This window comes from Mobula birostris, chromosome 12 (assembly GCF_030028105.1).
Source record: "Mobula birostris isolate sMobBir1 chromosome 12, sMobBir1.hap1, whole genome shotgun sequence".
NCBI classification, from domain to species: domain Eukaryota; kingdom Metazoa; phylum Chordata; class Chondrichthyes; order Myliobatiformes; family Myliobatidae; genus Mobula; species Mobula birostris.
In genome coordinates, this window is record NC_092381.1 from 95007544 (window position 1) to 95033315 (window position 25772).

At 42.2% G+C, this 25772-nt stretch overlaps 1 protein-coding gene across 6 annotated transcripts in view; it reads left to right on the plus strand.

The window, feature by feature from the left end:
* ralgps2 (Ral GEF with PH domain and SH3 binding motif 2) overlaps window positions 1-25772 on the plus strand; it is a 567568-nt gene that overhangs the window by 447742 nt on the left and 94054 nt on the right. For all 6 annotated transcript variants that reach the window (XM_072274320.1, XM_072274319.1, XM_072274317.1 and 3 more), the window contains 3 exons: window positions 4467-4608; window positions 10977-11128; window positions 19900-19954. In XM_072274320.1, coding sequence (XP_072130421.1) covers window positions 4467-4608; window positions 10977-11128; window positions 19900-19954 — 349 coding nt within the window. The remainder of the gene's footprint in view (window positions 1-4466; window positions 4609-10976; window positions 11129-19899; window positions 19955-25772) is intronic.

Below are 25772 nucleotides of genomic sequence, written 5' to 3' on the forward strand. Positions count from 1 at the left end.
AATTTTATCCCTTACAATCCTTTTGCTCTTAATATACCTGTAAAAGCTCTTTGGATTATCCTTCACTTTGACTGCCAAGGTAACCTCATGTCTTCTTTTAGCACTCCTGATTTCTTTCTTAAGTATTTTCTTGCACTTCTTATACTCCTCAAGCACCTTATTTACTCCCTGCTTCCTATACATGTCATACAACTCCCTCTTCTTCTTTATCAGAGTTGCAATATCCCTTGAGAACCAAGGTTCCTTATTCCTATTCACTTTGCCTTTAATCCTGACAGGAACATACAAGCTCTGCACTCTCAAAATTTCTCCTTTAAAGGCTTCCCTCCTACTGATCACATCCTTGCCAGAGAACAACCTGTCCCAATCCACGCTTTTTAGATCCTTTCTCATTTCTTCAAATTTGGCCTTCTTCCAGTTAAGAACCTCAACCCTAGGACCAGATCTATCCTTGTCCATGATCAAGTTGAAACTAATGGTGTTATGATCACTGGAACCAAAGTGCTCCCCTACACAGACTTCCGTCACTTGTCCTAACTCATTTCCTAACAGGAGATCCAATATTGCATCCCCTCTAGTTGGTCCCTCTATATATTGATTTAGAAAACTTTCCTGAACACATTTTACAAACTCTAAACCATCTAGACCCCTAACAGTATGGGAGTCCCAATCAATATATGGAAAATTAAAATCCCCTACCACCACAATAACTTTATGTTTCCTGCAGTTGCCTGTTATCTCCCTGCAGATTTGCTCTTCCAATTCTCGTTGACTATTGGGTGGTCTGTAATACAATCCCACTAATGTGGCCATATCCTTCCTGTTTCTCAGCTCCACCCATAAGGACTCAGTAGACAAGCCCTCTAATCTGTCCTGCCTGAGCACTGCTGTAATATTTTCCCTAACAAGCAATGCTGCTCCCCCACCTTTCATTCCTCTGCCTTGATCACATCTGAAACATCGGAACCCTGGAATATTAAGCTGCCAGTCCTGCCCCTCCTGTAGCCAAGTTTCACTAATTGATATAACGTCATAATTCCACGTGTCAATCCACGCTCTCAACTCATCCACCTTCCCTGCGATACTCCTAGCATTGAAATATATACATCTCAGAAGATTTTTACCACCACTCACAACCTTTCTATTAGCAGATTTGCTTGAACTTCTAACAACATTTATTTTCACCCCAGCCACACTGTCAGCTCTGGCTCTCTGGTTCCCATACCCCTGCAAATCTAGTTTAAAGCCTCCGCAACAGCACTAACAAACCTCCCTGAAAGGATATTGGTCCCCCTGTAGTTCAAGTGTAACCCGTCTCTCTTGTACAGGTCCCACCTGCCCCAGAAGAGGTCCCAATGATCTTGAAATCTGAAACCCTGCCCCCTACACCAGTTCCTCAGCCACTTGTTCATCCTCCAGAGCATCCTATTCCTACCCTCACTGACATGTAGCATAGGTAGCGATCCTGAGATTACCACCCTCGAGGTCCTGCTTTTCAACTTCCTACCAAACTCTCTATACTCACTCTCCAGGACCTCCTCACTCTTCCTTGCTATGTCATTGGTACCGATGTGCACCACGACATCTGGCTGATCACCTTCCCACTTCAGAATGTCATGCAATCGATCAGAGACATCCTTGACCCTGGCACCCAGGAGGCAACAAACCATCCTGGATTCTCTGTCACGACCACAGAACCTCCTATCTGCACCTCTAACTATCGAGTCCCCTATCACTACCGCTCTCCTCTTTTCCCCCCTCCCTTCTGCACTGCAGAGCCAGACTCAGTGCCAGAGATCCGGCTACTGCAGCTTGTCCCAGGTAAGTCATCCCCCACAACAGTATCCAATGCAGTATACTTGTTGTTGAGGGGAATGGCCACAGGGGAACCCTGCTCTGCTTGCCCTTTCCTCTTCCCTCGCCTGACAATGACCCAATTTCCTGTGCTCGGCTCCTTTGGTGTAACTACCTCCCTGTAGCCACTATCTATAATCTCCTCATTCTCCTGAATGATCCGCAGGTCATCCAGCTCCTGCTCCAGTTCCCTAACGCGGTTTGTCAGGAGCTGCAGCTGGATGCACTTCTTGCAGGTGTCGTTGTCAGGGACACCGGAGGGCTCCCTGACTTCCCACATCCTGCAAGAGGAGCATTCCAACATCCTGCCTGGCATTCTCCCTACGCTAGACAATCTGAACAAAAAACTTACCGGAACCTACCCTAGCCTCTGCCTGTTCTCGCTGAAGCCTGTTAAGCCAAAGCCGTCCCACTCTGACTCAGTCCACTCCGACAATGGCCGCTGTATATGGTGGTCTGCTTTTAAACCTTGGCGCGTTACGTCACGTGCCTGTGCAGTGCAGACCCTTCTCCCTGAGCAGTGTTAAAAAAAAACGACTTTTTCTACCCGATTTCTTCCACTGGCTTCTTCAGCTGCTTGCTTCGACTGAAACAAGAACCGTTGAAATTTTCTCTTTTTAAACCTTGGCGCGCTACGTCACGCGCCTGCACAGTGCAGACCCTTCTCCCTGAGCAGTGTTAAAAAAAATGACTTTTTCTACCCGATTTCTTCCACTCGCTTCTTCAGCTGCTTGCTTCGACTGAAACTATGAAACTTCGACTATGTTGTCAGCATTCAAACTGCTGGAGGAGACATAAGAATGGATGTCATTTGAACTGTTCCAATATAAATATTTTTTAAATCTTTTGTTCATAGTCTACCATTTTACAAATGAATCATAATTTCAGGTATGTAAATCAAAATGTTATGGGAAACACTAAGTGGTATTTATTTCCATAAGAGTTGAATTTTCAGTTATTCAATTACTAAAAATGCAGAGCGTGAGATCCTAAAAGATAAAAGAAACCAGTGCACTGCCACTTTAGTGAATCATTGAAAATCCTTTTTTCTCATGAACCTGCAGTAATGATTTTTATTACTTCTTTTAATCAGAGCAACTATTCAACATAAACCCTATTCATTGCCAAATTAATAAGGAAACCTGGATACTAATATTTACCTGAAGGGATGGTCCAGGGATATATGTTGGTGGTGTTTTAATTATAGCTGCTGAAAGCACAGAATCCCAGTCCAATGTATTGACAGGTCAAACATTATTGATTTCTTTTGTTCACCTAAGTTTGCACATCCCATGTGAATCTAATCAAAAGATCATATGTTTAAATTTTCATAATTTAATTTCTGCCAAATTTAGTTTGTATCAGCCATGCATATACACCATCCTCCGACCATTCAGTCCTTTCAAAAGAGTGCAAGGACCATAAGCTATACCATTATTCCAATAGTAAATTGTCTTAGATGTTCATTAGACCTAAGTATTTTATATTGGCTTATTTTATATATGAACGATCCGTTCATAGTCATGATTTATTAATGTGCTAATATTTTTTGATAATAAAGTATCCTATTTGAAAATGGCGCCTGGGAAATCGAATGTAAAATATATCTCATTAAATTAATTTTCAGTTGTTTCAGGAGCCACTGGGAATAGAGTATTTGTGACAGTCACTGCCCCAGCACAAGGCAAACTGGTCCTCTTGTTATCACTTAAACAAAGCTTCTAAGAATAATGTTTCTTATTGATATAAAAAAGATGTAGCAACTGAAAAAAATGTATCTGTTGGTTCTCCAGCTCTGATAACAAGCATCCAAAAACTCATCTGTATTTGTATCAGCTCACCAAAAATTCCAAACTACTTTATGCTGTTGGAAGTATATTTTGTGTCTTGTGCTCTTAAAATTTACCAACTGAATGTGATGTTACTTCTTATCACATGGTCTCAGATGAAGAGAAAGCCTCTGCACTCAGCTTCCATACTTTTGATCATGCCATAGTTTCAAATTGAGAGTGGCATGCACTCCTGCAGCAAATATAACGTTTTCAACTCCTGAATCAGCCAGTCTTAGACTTAGATAATTGCTAATTCCTTAAATGGCTCATTCTGTTTTAATCCTAATTCATGCAGTTCCCCACTTCTCTTATTTTCAAAATGTTTATTGTAAATACACTTGTAAATACTTAGTTACTTTCATTTTCAATAACTTTATAATGATCTCCATAATCTCTTCTGTACATAATTTACATGTGAAGTACTCTTCCTTACATTCTTTAATATTCTTCCTTCATTCCTCATTACTTACTACCATTTTCTTTGTTAATCACTCACTAACCTGCAGAAATCTTACCAGCTCAAAATCTTTAGATTACCTTCCCACAACCTCCATTCTAATGAAATGTGTTTATTTTCAAAGCCTTGGTGCCAATGGCTGCTCATTCTTGTGATTCTTCGCCATTCTGCTTGTTATAACATCCTTCCAGTGATGCAACATTATCAAGATTCGTGTTCTGAGGCCTGCAAATGTTCTTTAACACATTAATGCTACACCTGTTAAAGAAAAGTTTTAACCCACACAATGCAGTTTTGTGAGTTAACCTTGTTTTAAATCTCAGGACCTGATGTCGCACCATCCCCACAGAGCAGCCGGCGAAGTGTGGCAGCAGAGGCAGCCCTAATGAATATACCACCGACTCCACCTTCTTCCAGGCATCTGTTTACACATGGACATAGGAAGTCCCACAGCCTCGGATACAAGTCAGTAATCTGTTCATCTATTATTTAGGGATAAAACATTAAATTTTCAGAAAAGAGGTAGGAAATGGAATGTTTTTTAATTGCTTTGAAGGAACTATTGGGAGAAGACACATTGTTAGTGAATTATCTCTTGTCATATATCTCACATTGTTTCTGGTTACTTTCCCAACTCTGGGCAGTTTGTTAAGAGACAAAGCATCTTCAGTCTTCTGAAGCAAATAGCAAATATAAACATTGTGTTGATTGTTCTGTTCTATGCTTTGCAAAAAGACATTATATCATGGGCTATTACTTCATGATCTGGTGTTACTTCGATAGTTCGAAATATTGGTGTTTGCTCATGAGCTAGGTGAGCCACAAGCATAATTCTTACAGTTTTTGAGGATATGGACAGACTATAACTTCTTTTGGGCTGATATTTGGCTGACTTTTTGTATGACAGGATGAACTTTTTGCTCATGAGCCAGATTATGATCTGCTATGATCTGGCACTTTATCGTTTATCTGCAGTGCACTTTTTCTGTAGTTTTACACATTATTATGTAGTGTTATTACTTTACCTTATTCTACCCTAATACATAGTGTAAATAATTTGAACTGTATAAACACTATGCAAGACAAGTTTTTCCCCTGTGTCCTGGTACATGTGACAATAATAAACCATGTTTGGCATGTCAGTGCTCTTGTTTTCCAATCAGGCTAATTTACGTATGATTTCTGCAGGTCATAAAAATGACGTGAATACAGCAAACACATATCATTACCAAATAGGAAGTTGTGGAAGATAGTGAGGCAAAATCATAAAGTATTTATAATTTTTAAAAAATCTTGGAGAAGTGTTTTTAATGCATCAATTACGTTGGATAAGTTGGGAGCAGTTAGATAAGGTGAAAGAAAAAGTAAATGACCAGTGAGTCAGATAAAGCATTACAATCTAGTATATGAATAATAACATCTTCAATTCATTAGAATTGTATCTCTCATTGTGGCATGGGTGGGTAGGGTACTGGTAGGGAGTAGAATGTTACAACACTCACAACACGCTGGAGGAACTCAGCAGGTCAGGCAGCATCCGTGGAAAAGATCTGTCGACGTTTCAGGCCGGAACCCTTCGTCAGGACTGTAGGGGGAAGGGGCAGAGGCCCTATAAAGAAGGTGGGGGGAGGGTGGGAAGGAGAAGGCTGGTAGGTTCCAGGTGAAGAACCAGTAAGGGGAAAGATAAAGAGGTGGGGGAAGGGAGGCAGGGAAGTGATAGGCAGGAAAGGTGAAGAAAGAATAGGGGAAAACACAATGGGTAGTAGAAGGAGGTGGAACCAAGAGAATGTTACAAAAAGTAATGGCCAAGTTGAAAAAAACAAACCATTTAAAAATGTTCAATCTGCTTTGAATAATCCAGGAATGAAATAGACTCATTGTTTCCTAGTGTAGCTCACTATGCTAGATCTCTCCCAAGAAGGATTTAACAAGCTTATTAGAAACGTTAAGAAAACAATGTGGAATCTATTAAGTTGTACTCATACACCTTATGCTGAGTTATAATTCTTTCTGTGAAGAATCTGCACGATGGTCTATCCAGATAATTGAGGGAGGCAATTTGGAAGTCAGGATTTGGTTTGGTTTGTTGGTGAAAGGGAGGGGTGCAGTTAATAAAGATTTATTAAACACCAAGATTACTGAAAATTCTGCCTCAAATGTGGATTTGAAAATAATCATGTATCAACTAACATTATAAAAACTAGCTTATAGATGCAAGATTGCTTAATTTTGCTCAGCTTGCATAGTTTTTTATTTCTGTCACTGGTCAGCCACTTTCTCCAAAGAAAGCCAGAGTCTGTCAGGACAAATTTTCTGAACAGCTACATAATCTTCCCATAGAACACAAATTTTCCCTTAGCCTTCAGCTAACAGGTCAGCAAGTTTGTTTATATTTAACTCCAGAGTCACCTCAGAATCAGGTTTATTCTCACTGATATATGTCACGATATTTGTTGTTTTGTGGCAGCAGTACAGTGAAGGACATACAAAGTACCATACATTACAAAAATAAATACTGCAAAAGATAATTAATGAGGTATGTTAATGGATTCATGGACCATTCAGAAATCTGATAGTAAAGAGATAGAAGATGTTCCTAAAATATTGAGCGTTGGTCTTCAGGCTCCTGTACCTCCTTCTCTACAGTGGTAATGCAAAAAGGACATGTCCTGCAGTGTGATGGTCTTTAATGATGGATACCACCTTCTTGAGGCACTACTTCTTATACATGTCTTCAATGGCAGGGAGGATTGTGCCCAGGATGGAACAAGCTGGATCTATAACCCTCTGCAAACTTAAGTGATCCTGTGCTTTGGAGCCTGCATACCAGACTGTGATGCAACAAGTTAGAATGCTCTCCACCGTACATCTGTAGAAATTTACAAATGTCTTTGGTGACATACCAAATCTCCACAAACTCTTAATGAAGTAGGGTTACTGCAATGTCTTTTTCATGATTACATCAATGTGTTGAGCCCAGAATAAATGCCCTTGAGATATTAAAGCATGGGAACTTGAAGCTGTTCACTTTCCACTGCTGACTCCTCAATGAGGACGAGTGTGAGTTCACCTGACCACCCCTTCCTGAAATTCGCAATTATTTCCTTGTCTTACTGACAATGAATGCAAGTTTGTTGTTGCAACCTATTATTCTATTCCTATTCATTCAGGGAAGTGTTTCATTTTTCTGCTTTGTTCTCATACATAAAACCAATTGAATAATCACAAACGCCATCTCCAAGTTTAGGTTCTCTACATATATGCCAACTTTGTGAACTCAACTCTACTCAAGCTGCAACTCAAACACCAGTATACCACACATTTACCCAGACTTAAAGATCAAGTTATAACTGCAAGTTTTCTAAAAGTAAGAACTGATTAGAACTGCTTCCAATGAATTAAGCTTCCTAGCAACTTATTGGTTCAGGTTAGAGAGTCATAGAAAAGTACAGCCCAGAAACAGGCTTTTCTTTCCATCTAGTCTATGCTGAACCATTTAAACTGCCTACTCCCATTGACCTGCACCAGGACCTCTACATTCCATGTACCTAGCCAAACTTCTTCTAAAGATTGAAATTGAGCTTGCATGTACCACTTGTGCTGGCAGCTCATTCCATACTCTCTGGATGCTCTGAGTGAAGAAGTTTCTACTCATGTTCCCCTTAAACATTTCACTTTTCACCCTTAACCCTTGACCTCTGGTTGTAATCCCACCCAACCTCTGTGGAAAATGCCTGCTTGCATTTACCCTATCTATACCCCTCATAATTTTGTATACCTCTATCAAATCTCCTCTCAATCTTATATGTTCCAAGGAATAAAGTCCTAACCTATTCAACCTTTCCTTACAATTCAAGTCCTCCAGACCCGGCAACATCCTTGTAAATTTTCTCTGTACTCTTTAGACCTTATTTACATCTTTCCCCATAGGTTGCTGACCAAAATTGCACACAGTATTTGAAATTAGGCCTCACCAATGTCTTATACAACTTCAACATAACATCCCATCTCCTGTACTCAGTGCTTTGATTTATAAAGGCCAGCATGCCAAAAGCTTTCTAACTCTGACACCGCTTACAACAAATTATACTCCTATATTCAAAAATTCCTTTGTTCTTGCACACTCCTCAGTGCCCGATGGTTCACTTCCAAAGTGCAATACTTTGAGCTTGTCTGCTTCAAGTTCCATCTGCCATTTTTCAGACCATTTTTCCAACTGGTCCAGAGCCCACTGCAAGCAATGATAGTCTTCCTTGCTGTCCACTACACTGCCAATCTTGGTAGCATCCACAAATTTGCTGATCCAGTTAACCACGTGATCATCCAGATCATTGATATAGATGACAAACAACAACAGACCCAGCACCGATCCCTGCGGCACTCCAGCAGTCACAGGCCTCTAGTCAGAAAGGCAACCACTTTCTGACTTCTCCCACAAAGCCAGTGTGTAATCCAATTTACTACCTCATCTTGAATGCCAAGTGACTGAACCTTCTTAACCAACCTCCCATGTGGAACCTTCTCAGATGCCTTACTAAAGTCCATGTAGACAATATCCACTGCCTTGCCTTCATCAACTTCCCTGGTAACTTACTCATTAAAATTTCTGAGATTGGTTGGACATGATCTACCACGCACAAAGCCATGTTGACTATCCTTAATCAGTCCATGTCTATCCAAATACCTTCCAGTAACTTTTCCACTACTGATGTCAGACTCACTGGTCTATAATTTCCTGGTTTATATTTGGAGCCTTTCTTGAACAGCTGAACAACATTGGCTGTCCTCCAATCCTCTGGTACCTCACCTGTCGCTAAGGATGATTTAAATATGTCTGCTACGGCCCCGGCAATTTCTGCACTTAACTCCAACAGGATCTGAGGGAATGTCTGGGAACACCTTCTCAGGCCCTGGGGATTTATTCATCCTAACTTGCTTCAGGATAGCAAACACCTCCTCCTCTGTAATCTGTATAAAGTTTGTAGTCTGTATAAAGCTGATGCTGCTTTGCATCACTCTATAGACTGTGTCCATCTCCTGAGTAAATACAGATGCAAAAGAAAATTTAAAATCTCTCCTGTCTCTTTTGACTCCATACATGGATTACCATTCTGATCTTCCAGAGGACCAATTTTGTCCTTTGCAATCCTTTTGCTCTTAACATATCTGTAGATTCCCTTAGGATTCTCCTTCACTTTGTCTGCTAGGGCAACCTCATGCCTTCTTTTAGCTCTCCTGATTTATTTCTTAAATATTCTCTTGTACTTTTTATACTCCATAAGAACCCAATTTGTTCCGACCTGCTATGCACCTCCATTTTTTTTAACCAGGGCCTCAATATCTCCTGAAAACCAAGGTTCCCCACACCTGTTTTCTTTACATTTTATTCTGACAGGTACATACAAGCTTTGTACTCTCAAAATTTCATTTTTGAAGACCCCCCACTTTACAAGTACATTTTGACAGAAAATAGCCTGTCCCATCCACACTTGCCAGATCCTTTCTGATACCATCAAAATTGGCTTTTCTGCAATTTAGAATCTCAACCCATGGACTAGACCTATCTTTTTCCATACTTACTTTGAAACTAATGACATTGTGATCACTAGATGCAGTGTTCCCCTTCAAAAATTTCTGTCAGCTGCCCTGTCTCATTGCCTAATAGCAGGTCAAGTATCACAAATTCTCTTGTTGGGACTTTGACGTGCTGATTAGGAAAACTTTCCTGAACACATTTGACAAACTCTATCCCATGAAGTCCTTTTACAGTATGGGAGTCCCAGTCAACACTGGAAAGTTAAAATCACCTGCTATAACAGTCTCATGTTTCTTGCAACAGTCTGTGATCTTTCTGCAAATTTGGTTCTTTAAATACCTCGGACATTTGGGTGGTCTGTAATATAGCCCCATTAACCTGGTCATACCTCTTATTTCTCAATTCTACCCAGACGAGTTATCCAGTCTGTCCTGACAGAGCACTTCCATGGCATTTTCCCTGACTAGTAACACCATACTTTAATCCCTCCTGCTCTGTTGTGTGTAGAACAACTGAACCTGAATCCTGGAATAGTGAGCTGCCAGTCCTGTCTATAAAGAAGAAAAAACAATAAACTGTTGGGGGCGGGAATCTCTAACTCCATCTTTTTTGCCTTCTCTCACTGAAGCCTCTTCTTGCTGAAGCCTCAAAATCCCTATTCAAATTCTGTCCACTCCAACGATGGACATTCTGACAATGACTTTTTCACTTGCTCCTGCTTTAATTTGTTCTTGCCAATCAATCCCAAATGCTGATTGAGTGCTGCTCAAAGTTCCAAACTGCCATGAGTCACTGCCTTTTCTACTCAATCAGCAAACCTGAGTGATTTACATCTTCTCAGGCTTCCAATGTCTCTGATTGGGTGCTGCTCAAAGCAGTTATGACGTTGCATTTCAGTTTTTTTTTGTTTTGGATTGACATGGATTGTTTTATGTACTTATTGCTTAAAGTTCAGAAAAAAAACTTTTAAGCATTCATTTTATCTTTCTGAAGTTTTGGTAGAGCATTCATGTGCAGTTAAAAATATAAAGTTTTGAGTTATAGTTTAGATAAAAATGTAGTCACGTATGATAATTGTGAAACCTTTCACTGAGATACTGATGCCAATTATTTTTGACTCTAATTTGTATACACGCATGTCTCCTTTTTTCTAAATATCTTTTGAGATCTTTGGGGATGTTAAATTTCTTTGAGGTGAAAAATAAGTAAATTGTTAATTTAGACTTGTACAGTATTTTAACAGTACAATATTCTTAGAATGTTAATTTGAGCCATATTAATAGTCTTTTTCCCACAGCTTTATACACAAGATGAATACAGCTGAGTTTAAAAGTGCTACATTTCCCAATGGAAGACCTCGGCACTTGCTGGATGACAGCGTAATGGAAAACTACACTCCTTCAAGAGTCCAGGCAGAAAGTTCCACAATTTCCAGTGGAATATCACTAGGTGTGTGAATCTGTCTCTGATGTTTTGCTGACATTGTTATCAAAGTGTACTCCCTCCCCAATAAATGGCTTACCAATGAAAATTTTTAAAATTCCAAGTGCTCAAAATCTGAAAAAAAGTAAAAAAAATGCTGGAAGCCCTCAGTTGATCAGGCAACATTGGTTGAAAGAGAAACAGGGAGTTAACGTTTCTGTTTGAAGAAGGGATTTATACCGGAAATGTTACTTCTGTTTCTTTTTCCACTAACCTGCAGTCTTGCCATCATTTTCAATGGCACTGCCATCACTGAATCTTCATCTGTCTGTAGGTTTCCATGAACCAAAAAATTGAATGAGACCAACCACTTAAATACTATGGCTACAAGAGCAGAAACAAACTTGGTAATTCTATGACACAGGATTTAATAGTTTACCCCCTCCAAAATATTTATACTAGTAACAATGGGATGCACAGTGACCCAACAAGTAGAGCTATCACCTCAGGTTTGGCAGTCCGGGTTCAATTCTGACCTCTGGAGCTGAGAAAGTTAAGTTTGCATATTCTCCATTTGACAGTATGAATTTTCCCTGGGTCTTCGAGTTTCATTGTACATTACAGAAATGTGCTGATAGGATAATTGGCTATTTTGAATTACCCCATGTATTGTTGAGTGGTGAGTGAATTAGGGTGGCTAACATGTTACTGCTAGAGAACCTGTAATATTTTCCTTTGTTTTGCACAATATCTTAGGATACACTTGATCAAGCCTGGGCAATTTATTCACCCTAATATGCCATAAGACTGCCATCTCCTCCTTTTGTAATGTGGATATGTTCCAATACATCATTATTCATTTCCTTTTAATTCCTTACCTTCCATTACATAGTAAACTCGGTGTGCAATATTTATTCAATGTTTTATCTATCTCCTATGACTCCATAGGTGACTGCATTGTTCCTTAAGTGCGCCTATTTTCTCCCTAGTCACCATTTCGCTCTTAATATCTTAGGATTCTCCTTTGCCCTATGTGTCAGTGCTATCTCATGTCTTTTTTTGCCCTCCTTATTCCTCTCCTAAGTGTACACCTACATCCCTTATAATCCTTAAGGGATTTGTTTAATCCCCACTCCTATGCCTGGATATATGCTTCCTTTTTTCTGACCAGTGCCTCAATATCCCTTGTCAGGCAAAGTTCCATCATTCTGCCAGCCTTGCCTTTAACTCTAGCAGGAATATGGTTTTCCTGAAATCACCCTGTGTCACTTTTAAAAACAGCCCACTTGTCAGATGACTCTTTTCCTGCAAACAAACTCGTTCAGTCAACATTTGGAAGTTTCTATCTAATGGATGCCGCAGTAGCATAGCAATTAGCGCAACACTATTACAGCATGGTGCACCGGAGTCCAGAGTTCAATCCTAGCATCCCCTGCAAGGAGTCTCTGTACATCCTCTCTGTAGAATGCTTGGATTTTCTCCAGGTCCTCGGGTTTCCTCCCACGTTCCAAAGATATACTGGATAAGTTGATTGGTCATTGTAAATTGCCCCATGATTAGGCTAGGGTTAAACTGGGGTTGTTTGAGGTTGCTGGGGGGGTGGTGTGGCTGAAAGGGCCTATTCCGTGCTCTATCGCTTAATAAAATAAATAAATAATGTCTTCATATTTTGTCTTGCTCAATTTAAGATTATAATCTGTGAGCCAGTACTATCTTTTATGAAAATTATTTTATAATTAATAGACTTAAAGTCACTAGACCTATTATGCTCTCCCACTGATGCTTCAGACACTTGTCCTGCTTCCTTGCCCAGTAGGAAATCTAATGTTGTACCCTCTCGTGTAAAATAATCTGCATATTGCTTGAGAAAATGTCCCAGATGCACTTAACATATTCCACCTCATTGGAGCCCTTTGTGCAATGGCAATCACATTTATTATGATGGAAGTTGTAATCACCTAGGATTACAACCCTATTATTTCTGAGATGTCTGTGATACATCAAGATATTTGCTCCTCTAATCCCCGCAGAGTATTAAGGAGCCTATAGTACAATTCTATCAAAGTGATCACCCTTTCTTATTCCCAAATTCAAGCCACGTTATCTAATTGGATGATCCCCCCCCCCACCCCCAAGTATCATCACCAAGTACTGCTGGCATGTTCTTCCTCATCAAAAACTCAACTTCCCCCTCATGTCTTAACTCCACACTATCATGTCTGCTGCATGTGTACCTTGGAACATTGAGCTTCCAGTCCTGTCCCTCCCTCAGCCATGTTTCTGTGCGGATATAATGCCCCAGTTCAATATCCCAATCCATGCCCGATATTCCTCTGCCTTCTCAGGCTTCAGGCCGGGTGTAAGTGTTGATTATAATCTACGTTACAATGACAAACTCTGCCGTTTTTCAGGGATAATATGTGGGCAAGTCTAGTATGATGGTATTTATACCCCTGTGTTCTATCTCTCCTAATTGGTTAGTCCTCATCCAATCAGGTTTCCGCTCGCCCACCTCGTTTATAATCGAATTCCACTTCTTGCTTAGAGTGAGACCTTCGTCTTTTTTAAAATTTTTATCCTCTAGTTTTATTTCAATGGCTTCCTTTACCAGGCTGTCCCAAAAGCCATTGGCACGGCACAGTCGTTTTGTGCCGTTGAAGTCAATCCTATGGCCGTTGAAAATACAATGTTCTGCTACTGCCGATTTCTCCAGGTACCCAAAAGAATACATCTCCTGTGCTCCTTGATTCGCATTTCCACCCTGCATCCTTCTGGCTGATATACTCTGCTCCACATTTATAGGGACCTCATTTTTGACCCACGTAAGCTGTGACCCCAGCACCTCACCTCACCTGGAAGGACTGTTTGGGGCCCTGAATAGTAGTGACAGAAGAGGTGTAGCATTTGTTCCACCTGCAAGGAGGTTGGTGAGTGGTAGGTGAGTACAAGAGGAACCCTTTCTCTGGTGGGGTGGAGAGAGGATGGGGTGAGGGCAGACATGCGCGAAATAGAAGAGATGCGGGTGAGATGCTCACCCGCACCGCTTCTATTTTGTACACTCACCTGCATCTCTCCTGTTTTGCGCACTCACCTACTTCTCTTCCATTTTTCGTACGTCTGCCCTCATTCCATTCTCCTGTCCTCACCGATCACCCTACTAGCCTCCGCGTCCAGCACATAATTCTCCATAACTTCCACCATCTCCAATGGGATCCCACCACCAAGCACATCTTTCCCTCCCTCTCACTTTCTGCTTTCTGCAGGGATCGCTCACTACGTGATTACCTTGTCCATTCGTCCCTCCCCACATATCTCCCTCATGGCACTTACCCTTACAAGCAGAACAAGTACTATATCTGCCCCAACATCTCCTCCCTCACTACGATTCAGGGCTCCAAACTGTCCTTAGAGGAGAGGTGACACTTCATCTGTGAATCTGTTGGGGGTCATTCACTGTATCTGATGCTCCCGGTGTGGGATCCTGTATATCAGTGAGGCCCGATGTAGATTGGTAGACGGGTTTACTGAGCACCTATGCTCCGTCTGCCAGAAAAAGTCGGATCTCCCAGTGGCCACTCATTTTAATTCCACTTCCCATTCCCATTCTGACATGACATCTAGAAGACCATGTAAGGAATCTGGAGCAGCAGCTGGATGACCTTCGACTCATAAGGGAGAATGATGAGAGCTACAAGGAGGTAGTCACACCTAGGTTGTCAGAAGCAGGTTGTTGGGTGACAGTCAGAGAGGGGAAAGCGAAGGTGAGCAGACAGGTAGTGCAGAGCACCCCTGTAGCCATTCCCCTGAATAATAAGTTTACCGTCCTGGATACTGTTGGCAGGGACAACTGACCAGGGGTGAGCCATGGTGGCAGAGCCTCCGGCACTGAGTCTGAGCCGGTGGTGCAGAAGGGTGGGACAGAGAAGAGGAGAGCTATTGTCATTGGAGACTATAGTCAGGGGAGCAGACAGGATAATTTATGGGTGTGAGAAGGACACCCGCATGGTTTGTTGCCTCCCGGGTGCCAGGGTCCGGGATGTCTCTGACCGGGTGCACGACATCTGGTACGAGAGGGACAGCAACCAGAAGTCGTGATACATGTTGGGACCAACGACATAGGCAGGAAAAGGGATGAGGTCCTGAAGTGTGAGTTTTGGGAATTAGGCAGAAGGCTGAAGAACAGGACCTCAAGGGTGACGTTCTCAGGATTGCTGCCAGTGCTACGTGACAGAGATGGTAAGAATTGGAGGAGATGGCAGTTGAATGCGTGGCTGAGGAGTTGGTGCAGGGAGCAGGGTTTTAAATTTTTAGATCATTGGGATCTCTTCTGGGGAAGGTGGGACCTGTACAGATTGGATGGGTTGCACCTGAACTCGAGGGGGAGCAATATCCTTGCAGGTAGGTTTGCTAGCGTGGTTTGGGAGGGTTTAAACTAATTTGCGAGGGGGATGGGACCCAGAGTGATGGAGCAGTGAAAGAAGTGCATGGAGTAAAGCCAGATCTAACATATAGAGAGGCTTTGAGGAAAGAGAAGCAGAATAAACGGTGTAAAGATAGTAAGGTAGAAGGGCTGAAATGTGTGTACCTCAATGCAAGAAGCATCAGGAACAAAGGTGATGAACTGAGAGCTTGGATACATACATGGAATTATGATGTAGTGGCCATTACAGAGACTTGGCTGGCACCAGGGCAGGAATGGATTCTCAATATTCCTGGATTTCAGTGCTTTAAAAGGGATAGAGAGGGGGGGAAGGGGAGGAGGGGTGGCCTTACTGGTCAGGGATACGACTACAGCTACAGAAAGGGTGGGTAATGTAGCAGGATCCTCTTTTGAGTCAGTATGGGTGGAAGTCAGGAACAGGAAGGGAGCAGTTACTCTATTGGGGGTATTCTATAGGCCCCCTGGTAGCAGCAGAGGTACAGGGGAGCAGATTGGGAGGCAGATTTTGGAAAGGTGCAAAAATAACAGGGTTGTTATCATGGGTGACTTTAACTTCCCTAATATTGATTAGCACCTGATTAGTTCCAATCTATGGTAATTTAGTGGAATCAATTCTCTCCCCCTTCCCCAACTCCTCCCCCAGCACTGTGCAAAGAAAGCATTGTGGCTTAAGCTTTGGTTTTCCAAGTGGATTGAGTGATTTGTTTCCAGAACTGACTATTAGAAAGTCAACTAATGATTTTAATGTGATAAACTCTACCACACACTACTTTTTGCATTTGGGTTGGTAATTTCATCACAGCTTCAAACTGCTGAGCTTCAAGGGTTTTATCAAAAGCCACTCTGGTGTGTTAACTTGTTGGATTAAGTATCCTTGATTAACAAGGTTCTTTACATTATAATGAATATGCTTTATGTTAGGGGGTAGAGAAATATATCAGGAAATAAAGGTCAATTTAATTTCCAGGTGGCATTGTTGTGTCAACTAGGATTACGATCACTCAGTGAAAAGTTATTGACACAGACTTTTGACATCTGCACCTGTTGAAAAGCAAGTAGGCCATTTGACTATTGACACAATTCAAAGCAGATGTCTGTTTTAGCAGAATATTTATCCTAGAAGTGGATCATGCGTAATTAAAAGAAAAAATATTATAATAGGGACTACAGGAAAAGCTTTAAGTATGTGGTTAGGAGATCATGAGGCTATACTTCTGGCCTTCAGCATTATCATGGAAAAGGACAGAATCAGAGAGGACAGGAAATTTTTTAATTGGGCAAAGGCAAATTATGAGGCTATAAGGCTAGAACTTGCGGGTGTGAATTGGGATGATGTTTTTGCAGGGAAATGTACTATGGACATGTGGTTGATGTTTAGAGATCTCTTGCAGGATGTAAGGGATAAATTTGTCCCGGTGAGGAAGATAAAGAATGGTAGGGTGAAGGAACCATGGGTGACAAGTGAGGTGGAAAATCTAGTCAGGTGGAAGAAGGCAGCATACATGAGGTTTAGGAAGCAAGGATCAGATGGGTCTATTGATATAGGGAATATAGGGTCTATTGAATATAGGGAAGCAAGAAAGGAGCTTAAGAAGGGGCTGAGAAGGCCTTGGCGAGTAGGGTAAAGGAAAGAAGGGGGCATGAGAAGGCCTTGGCGAGTATGGTAAAGGAAAACCCCAAGGCATTCTTCAATTATGTGAAGAACAAGAGGATGACAGGAGTGAAGGTAGGACCGATTAGAGATAAAGGTGGGAAGATATGCCTGGAGCTGTGGAAGTGAGCGAGGTCTTCAATGAATACTTCTCTTCGGTATTCACAAATGAGAGGGAACTTGATGACGGTGAGGACAATATGAGTGAGGTTCATGTTGATATTAAAGGAGAGGAGGTATTGGAATTGTTAAAATACATTAGGACGGATAAGTCCCCGGGGCCTGACAGAATTTTCCCCAGGCTGCTCCATGAGGCGAGGGAAGAGATTGTTGAGCCTCTAGCTAGGACCTTTATGTCCTCGTTGTCCACGGGAATGGTACTGGAGGATTGGAGGGAGGCGAATGTTGTCCCCTTGTTCAAAAAAGTTAGTAGGGATAGTCGGGGTAATTATAGACCAGTGAGCCTTACGTCTGTAGTGGGAAAGCTGTTAGAAAAGATTCTTAGAGATAGGATCTACAGACGTTTAGAGAATCATGGTCTGATCAGGGACAGTCAGCATGGCTTTGAGAAAGGCAGATCGTGTCTAACAAACCTGATAGAGTTCTTTGAGGAGGTGACCAGGCATATAGATGAGGGTAGTGCAGTGGATGTGATCTGTATGGATCTCAATAAGGCATTTGACAAGGTTCCACACAGTAGGCTTATTCAGAAAGTCAGAAGGCATGGGATCCAGGGAAGTTTGGCCAGGAGGATTCAGAATTGGCTTGCCTGCAGAAGGCAGATGGTCGTGGTGGAGGGAGTGCATTCAGATTGGAGGGTTGTGACTAGTGGTGTCCCACGAGGTTCGGTTCTGAGACCTCTAATTTTTGTGATTTTTATTAACGACCTGAATGTTGGGGTAGAAGGGTGGGTTGGCAAGTTTGCAGATGACACAAAGGTTAGTGGTGTTGTGGATAATGTAGCGGATTGTTGAACATTGCATAGAGACATTAATAGAATGCAGAAGTGGGCTGAGAAGTGGCAGATGGAGTTCAACCCGGGGAAGCGTGAGGTGATGCACTTTGAAAGGACAAACTTCAAGGCAGAGTACAAAGTAAATGGGAGGATACTTGATAGTGTGGAGGAGCAGAGGGATCTGGGGGCACATGTCCACAGATCCCTGAAAGTTGCCTCACAGGTAGATAGGGTACCTTGAAATACTGTGTCTAGTTCTGGTCACCTCACTATAGGAAGGATGTGGAAGCATTGGAAAGGGTACAGAGGAGATTTACCAGGATGCTGCCTGGTTTAGAGAGTATGCATTATGATCAGAGATTAAGGAAGCTAGGGCTTTACCCTTTGGAGAGAAGGAAGATGAGAGGAGACATGATAGAGGTATACAAGATAATAAGAGTAATGGACAGAGTGGACAGCCAGCGCCTCTTCCCCAGGGCACCACTGCTCAATACAAGAGGATATGGCTTTAAGGTAAGGGGTGGGAAGTTCAAGGGGGATATTAGAGGAAGGTGTTTTTCAGTCAGAGAGTGGTTGGTGCGTGAAATGCACTGCCTGAGTCAGTGGTGGAGGCAGATACACTAGTGAAATTTAAAAGACTACTAGACAGGTATATGGAGGAATTTACAGTGGGGGGTTATATGGGAGGCAGGGTTTAAGGGTCGGCACAACATTGTGGGCCAAAGGGCCTGTACTGTGCTGTACTATTCTATGTTCTATGTTAAACTGAGGGCATAAACATAGATTTTATCAAATTTTTGGGAATGCCCCCCCTCTGCCCGTTCACCATTCCCAATTCCCATTTCCCTCTCTCACATTATCTGCTTACCTGCCCATCACCTCCTACTGGTGCTTCACCCCCTTCCCTTTCTTCCATGGCTTTCTGTCCTCTCCTATCAGATTCTCCCTTCTTCCACCAACTGACTGCCCAGCTCTTTACTTTACCCCTCCCCGGCTCTCAGTTTCACCTATCACCTCCTACCTTGTATTTCTTCCTCCCCTCCCCCCACCTTATTACTCTAACTGCTCATCTTTTTTCTCCAGTCCTGACGAAGGGTCTTTGCTGGAAAGGCTGACTGTTTACTCTTTACTATAGGTGCTGCCTGGCCTGCTGAGTTCCTGCAGCATTTTGCATATGTCACTCATATAGAAGCAAACTTTGAAAAGTAAGTTTGCTTAAGTCACAGATGTTTAGAAGGAATGTATCTAAGACTGTGGAACTTGGCACTTAAAACCACCCTGAGTTGCCCAATGTTGCCCTTTGCTCATGACAGGTCTCCCCATGGACTCCATTACTTGAATTTGGCTCTTTTGCCACCCCCTGAGCATTTTGACCTAAATCCTTTCTTTCCACCTCTCAGGTAACCTAAACTTTGACTGTATTCTCCTCACCTCCTCTAGATAAGTGAAGCCTCAGCATCTGTGAAATGGGTCTTCCGTCCAATACACAATGCAGTTCAGATTCCTGATCTGAATGATAAGTGAGTTAATCAAAGAATAGTATTGAACATTTGGTAAATAATCAACTTAATAATAGTGAGATTCCTAGATAATTATCTTTTTATCAGTAATGTGCACTTTTATCACCAGAAAGTAAGGAAAACAAAACCATCCATTACCTAGTTAAGACATAAACTTTGTTAAAAGTACTTTAAGTTTACATGAATGTCTGCGTAATGTGACATTCAATGCCTTAACATTTTTTGCTTCAGGTAGCAGTGAAGGTTCTGAACTCAGTGAAGAAGTGTCATGGCCAGCATTTGAAAGGCAAGTGATTTTTGCAAATCATATTTACATTAGGCTGATTTTTGATGTGTAATAGTTCCACGTACTGCTCTTATCTATAGCTGTTGCTGTTGGGTGAATGCCTTTTCTACTGTTCAAGATAGTTTATAAGCTGAGTCATATATCAGCTTTACTGACTGACAGATATACTCAAAAACGGCATTTTCTTTGATTTCTTTTTTTAATATTTAGCATTTTTCTAATTCTTGACATTCTGGTGGCAAAACGTACAGATTATTTGTGGACCAGTGTTTCAAATAATGAATTGCCACTCTGATGCTGATCGCCTGATTGATATGTTGACAGCAATATCCTTACCTAAGAAATGTAAATGTGGTGATACTGGAGAGTAAATGGAGCAAAAACCATCGGACCTGGAATTCTGAAACAAAAACTGAAAATGCTTGAAGCATTCAGCAGGTTAAGCAGCTTCAGTAGAGAGAGTCTATGTTTTGGGTCAAGCATACATCAGAACCTGAAAAATAAAAAACCCAGTTTAAAGTTGCAGAGAGGGGAAGAGTGGTAACAAAAGAGAGGAAACCTCTGTGGGAGGGCCCAGACTGAAGTTGTCCAGGAAGCAGCTGCTAACAGGTATCTAGATTCAATGAAGAATAGACTATCTATTGTATAGAACTGTTAATTGTTAAAGTTCAATATTAAATCCTGATGGCTAAAATGTAACCCAATGAAGGACAAGGTACTATCCTTAAGCTTATATTATATATTGTTGGAATAATCTATGAGCCATAGGTAGGGAGGTCAGAATGCAACTAGGTTAGAGAATTAAAGTGATATGTGACAAGAAGCTCAAACTTTTATATGATTTGAAGAGAAACCAGAGAACTTTTAAACAGAATGGAGCCGGTTTGCAAATATATCACTTCATTTGTTTTCTCCAGTTATAAAAGCCATAATCTTGTTGACACTAAATGCAATAAACTTTCTCCTTGTCCACAAAGGATACGGTCATGGACATCCTGCAGATAACAAAACATTATGGATAGCACTAAGGTACAGCCATAGTGTCATAGAACACTACTGCACAGAAACAGGCCCTTTGCGCATCTAGTTCATGCTAAACCATGAATCTGCCTAGTCCCATCAACCTGCACCTAAACCATAGCCCTCCATACCTTTCCAATACATGTACCTTTCCTAATTGCTCTTAAATGTTGAAATCAAACCCACATACACCACATGCGCTGGCAGCTTGTTCTACACTGTCACCACCCTCTGAATTAAGTTGTTCCCCCTCGCGTTCTTAAACATTTCACCTGTCATCCTTAAACCATGATCTCTAGTTGTAGTCTCATCCAAACTCAATGGGAAAAGCCTGTTTGCATTTACCCTATCTATACCCCTCATAATTTTGTATACCTTTATCAAAACTCTACTTAATCTTCTACGTTCTAGGGAATAAAGTCCTAACCTATTCAACCTTTTCCTATAACTCAGGTCAAGTACCAGCAACATCGTGTACATTTTTCCTGCACTCTTTCAATCTCATTTATATCATTTCTGTAGGTAGGTGAACAGAGCTGCACATGATACTCCAAATTAGGCCTCATCAATGTCTTATACAATTTCAACATAACATCCCAACTCCTTTACTCAATACATTGATATATAAAGGCCAACATGCTAAAAGCTTTCTTTACAACCCTATCTACCTGTGATGCCACTTTCAAGGAATTATGGATCTGTATTCCCAGATCCCTCTGTGGTACTGCACTCCTCAGTGCCCAACCGTTCACCATGTAAGGCCTACCCTGGCTGGTCCTCCCAAAGTGCAACTCCTGACACTTGTCTGAATTAAACCTATCTTCCATTTTTTAGCCTATTTTCTCAGCAGGTCCAGATCCCGCTGCAAGCTTTGATAGCCTTCCTAGCTGTCCACTACACCCCCAGTCTTGTCATCTGTAAATTCGCTGATCCAGTTTACCACATTAAGATCCAGATCGTTGAAATAGATAACAAACAACAATGAACCCAGCGCCAATCTCTGCAGCACACCACTAGTCACAGGCTTCCAGTCACTGGAGGCAATCATCTACTCTCTACTTCTCCTGTGAAGCCAATGTCTAATTTAATAGCTCATATTGTATTCTAAGCAACTAAACTTTCTTGGCCAACCTCTCATGCAGACCTTGTCAAAGGCCTTGCTAAAATCCATGTAGACAACATCCACTGCCTTGCCTTCATGAACTTTCCTGATAACCTTCTCGAAAAACTCTAAAAGATTGGTTAGATGCAACCTTCCATGAACAAATCCATAATCAATCCCTGTCTATCCAAATACTGATATATATCCAGTCCCTTAGAATACCCTTCAAGACCTTTCCCACTACTGATATCAGGCCTATTAGCCTATAATTTCCTGGTGTACTCTTAGAGCCTTTCTTAAATAACAAATGAACATTAGCTATTCTCCAATCTTCCGGCATCTCACCTGTCACTAAGAATTTTTAAAATATCTCTGCTAAGGCCCCTGCAATTTCTGCACTAGCCTCCCAAGGGGTCCGAGGGAACACCTTGTCAAACCCTGGGGATTTATCCACCCTAATTTGCCACAAGACAGCAAACCTGTCCTCCTCCATAAATTGTAAAGGGTCCATGCTCTCTGCTGCATTGCATCACTTCTGTAGATAGTGTGTCCATTCCCTGAGTAAAAACAGATACAAAAACCCATTTCAGATCTGCCCTATCTCTTTCAGCTCTGTACATAGGTTACCACTCTGATCTTCCAGAGGACCAGGTTTGACCCTTGCTATTCTTTTGCTTTTAATATTGTTATGTAATCGACAACAATGAATATAAATCAAGGCAGGTTACAGGTGTCCCCCACTTTTCGAACGTTCGCTTTACGAAACCTCACTGTTACGAAAGATCTACATTAGTTCCCTGTTTTCGCTAACGGAAGGTGTTTTCACTGTTACGAAAAAAATCAGCGCGTGATAAAAGGCAGTGCGCGCCCCGTGCAGCCGCTCTCCCCCAGATTTGGAACGGCATTGCTTAAACATGTTGCACTGAGCAGCCGTTAGCAAGATGAGTTCTAAGGTGTCGGAAAAGCCAGAAAGAGCTCGTAAGGATGTTACAGTTAGTGTAAAATTAGACGTAATTAAGCGTTTTGATCGTGGTGAAGGAAGTAAGGACAATGTGAGTTTGGCTTGTGGAAGGTGACGAATATGATGTTGAAGAGGTTTTGGCATCCCATGACCAAGAACTGATAGATGAAGAGCTGATGCAATTGGAAGAGGAAAGGATAACAATCGAAACCAAATTCATTAGCGAAATGAACGTGAAGCAACTGCATGAGATTTTCGCTGCACTGATAAAGTACGACTTTAATTTTGAAAGGGTACGTAGGCTTAGGGGATACTTGCAGGATGGTTTGAGTGCTTACAAAGAACTGTATGATAGAAAAATGCGTGAGGCTCAGCAGTCAAGCAAGCCTTCCATATCAGCCACAGCAGACGACAAACCTCGACCATCGACATCGAGGCGCGCAGTCATAGGAGAAGATGAGCTGCCTGCCCTAATGGGAACAGACGACGAGATGACACCTCAGTGTCCCACCACCCCAACCCCCAGGCCATGGACAGATACCGATTCACGGAGAATGCAGCGGTAGCCGGGAGGCACACAGCACATCTTTAAGAAAAAAGCCGAAATAAACATACTAATTAATTACGTGTCGGGCAGCACCTAATTAATTAGCATGTTTATTTCGGCTTTTTTCTTAAAGATATGCTGGATGCCTCCCAGCTACCACTGTACCCCTGCATACTTCGTGGATCGGTATCGGTCGGCAGCCCGGAGGGTGGGGGCCACTGCACCACCCCCAACCTGTGACGACGCAGTCTAACACACTATCATCAGTGTGCTCGATGTCTTCCCAATTCCCTTAAGTGATACTACACTGTACATACATTATTTCTACTCTATATCGGCTGTGTATTTTTACGTGTTATTTGATATGATTTGGCAGATTCATAGCTTAAAGGTTACTGGAGAGAGTGTTTTTGCCGACAGCGCTTGCGTGAGATTTTCTGCTGAGAGCGCTTGCGTGAGATTTTCGCTACGGAGAACACAATGATTGTGGAAAAGTATTTCTAGTTTATATAGGCTGTGTATTTATCATATCATTCCTGCTTTTGCTATATGTTACTGTTATTTTAGGTTTTATGTGTTATTTGGCATGATTTATTAGGTTATTTTTGGGTCTGCGAACACACAAAATTTTCCCATATAAATAAGTGGTAATTGCTTCTTCGCTTTACGACATTTCAGCTTACGAACCGTTTCATAGGAACGCTCTACCTTCGGATGGCGGGGGAAACCTGTATTTAAAAACAACCAAACATTTATTAAACACGGATAAACAATAAAAAAAGCAAACAAAAACCTTAACCGGGAGTTAACCGCTATGCAGCTGTTCAACAAATCGTCACTCGGCACCGGTTCTTAAAGCGTTAAATGCAAAAACAGTTCTTAAAGCGGTAAAGTCAGATATAGTTCTTAAAATGGAAAATTCGAAAGTCCAACAGATTTATATGTTCAATTGGGAGAGACTTCTCTGGAGAAGGATTTCTTCATAGACACGACTTTCCTGCTGGCTCTGTCCAAAGGATTCACGATGCAGGAAATAAACAGTTTAAAACAACTGACCTTAAATTCTAGAGAGCAAACCTTTGCATGACCTACCCTACTCTTTTGGCAAGAGTTATCCTCGATGCGGGTCACTACTCCTTCAACGAAGACTCAATAAGTTTCTACTCAACGAAGCTTGATTGGAAACTCCAGCAGAACAACATGAGAGAGGTCTGGAGGGGGATGAGGACCATCACTGGGTTCCGGCAAACTAGCAACAGAGGAGCTGAAGGCAGTGTGGACAGGGCCAATGAACTTAACCTGTTCTTTAACAGATTTGACATTGTGGCCCCTGCCCATCCCCCACATGAGCCATCTGTTGTCGGCCCCCAACCAACACATATTCCACTCTCCCCTCCTACCCCTCCTCACAGTCCCCCACCCTGCTCTCATGACTATACCCCTTCCCCACACGAAACCACCACTGTGGGCTTCACAGCTGAACAGGTGAGCTGAAACGTCTCAACCCAAGCAAGGCTGCAGGACTGGATGATGTCAGTACCAGGGTGCTCAAAGCCTGTGCCCCTCAGCTATGTGGAGTACTTCGCCATGTATTCAACCTGAGCCTGAGGCTCCGGAGGGTTCCTGTACTGTGGAAGACGTCCTACCTCGTCCCTGTGCCGAAGACGCCGCACCCCAGCGGCCTCAATGACTACAGACTGGTGGCATTGACCTCCCACATCATGAAGACCCTGGAGAGACTTGTTCTGGAGCTGCTCCAGCTTATGGTCAGGCCACACTTAGATCCCCTCCAGTTCGCCTACCAGCCCCAACTATAAGTTGAGGACGCCATCATCTACCTGCTGAACCGTGTCTGCGCCCACCTGGACAAGCCAGCAAGCACTGTGAGGGTCATGTTTTTTGACTTCTCCAGTGCGTTCAACACCATCTGCCCTGCTCTGCTGAAGAGAAGCTGACAGCGATGCAGGTGGATGCTTCCCTGGTATCATGGATTCTTGACTACATGACTGGCAACACTGTGTGTCCGACAGAGTGATCAGCAGCACTGGGGATCCACAGGGGACTGTCTTGTCTCCCTTTCTCTTCACTATTTACACCTCGGACTTCAACTACTGCACAGAGTCTTGTCATCTTCAGAAGTTTTCGGATGACTCTGCCATGGTTGGATGCATCAGCAAGGGAGATGAGG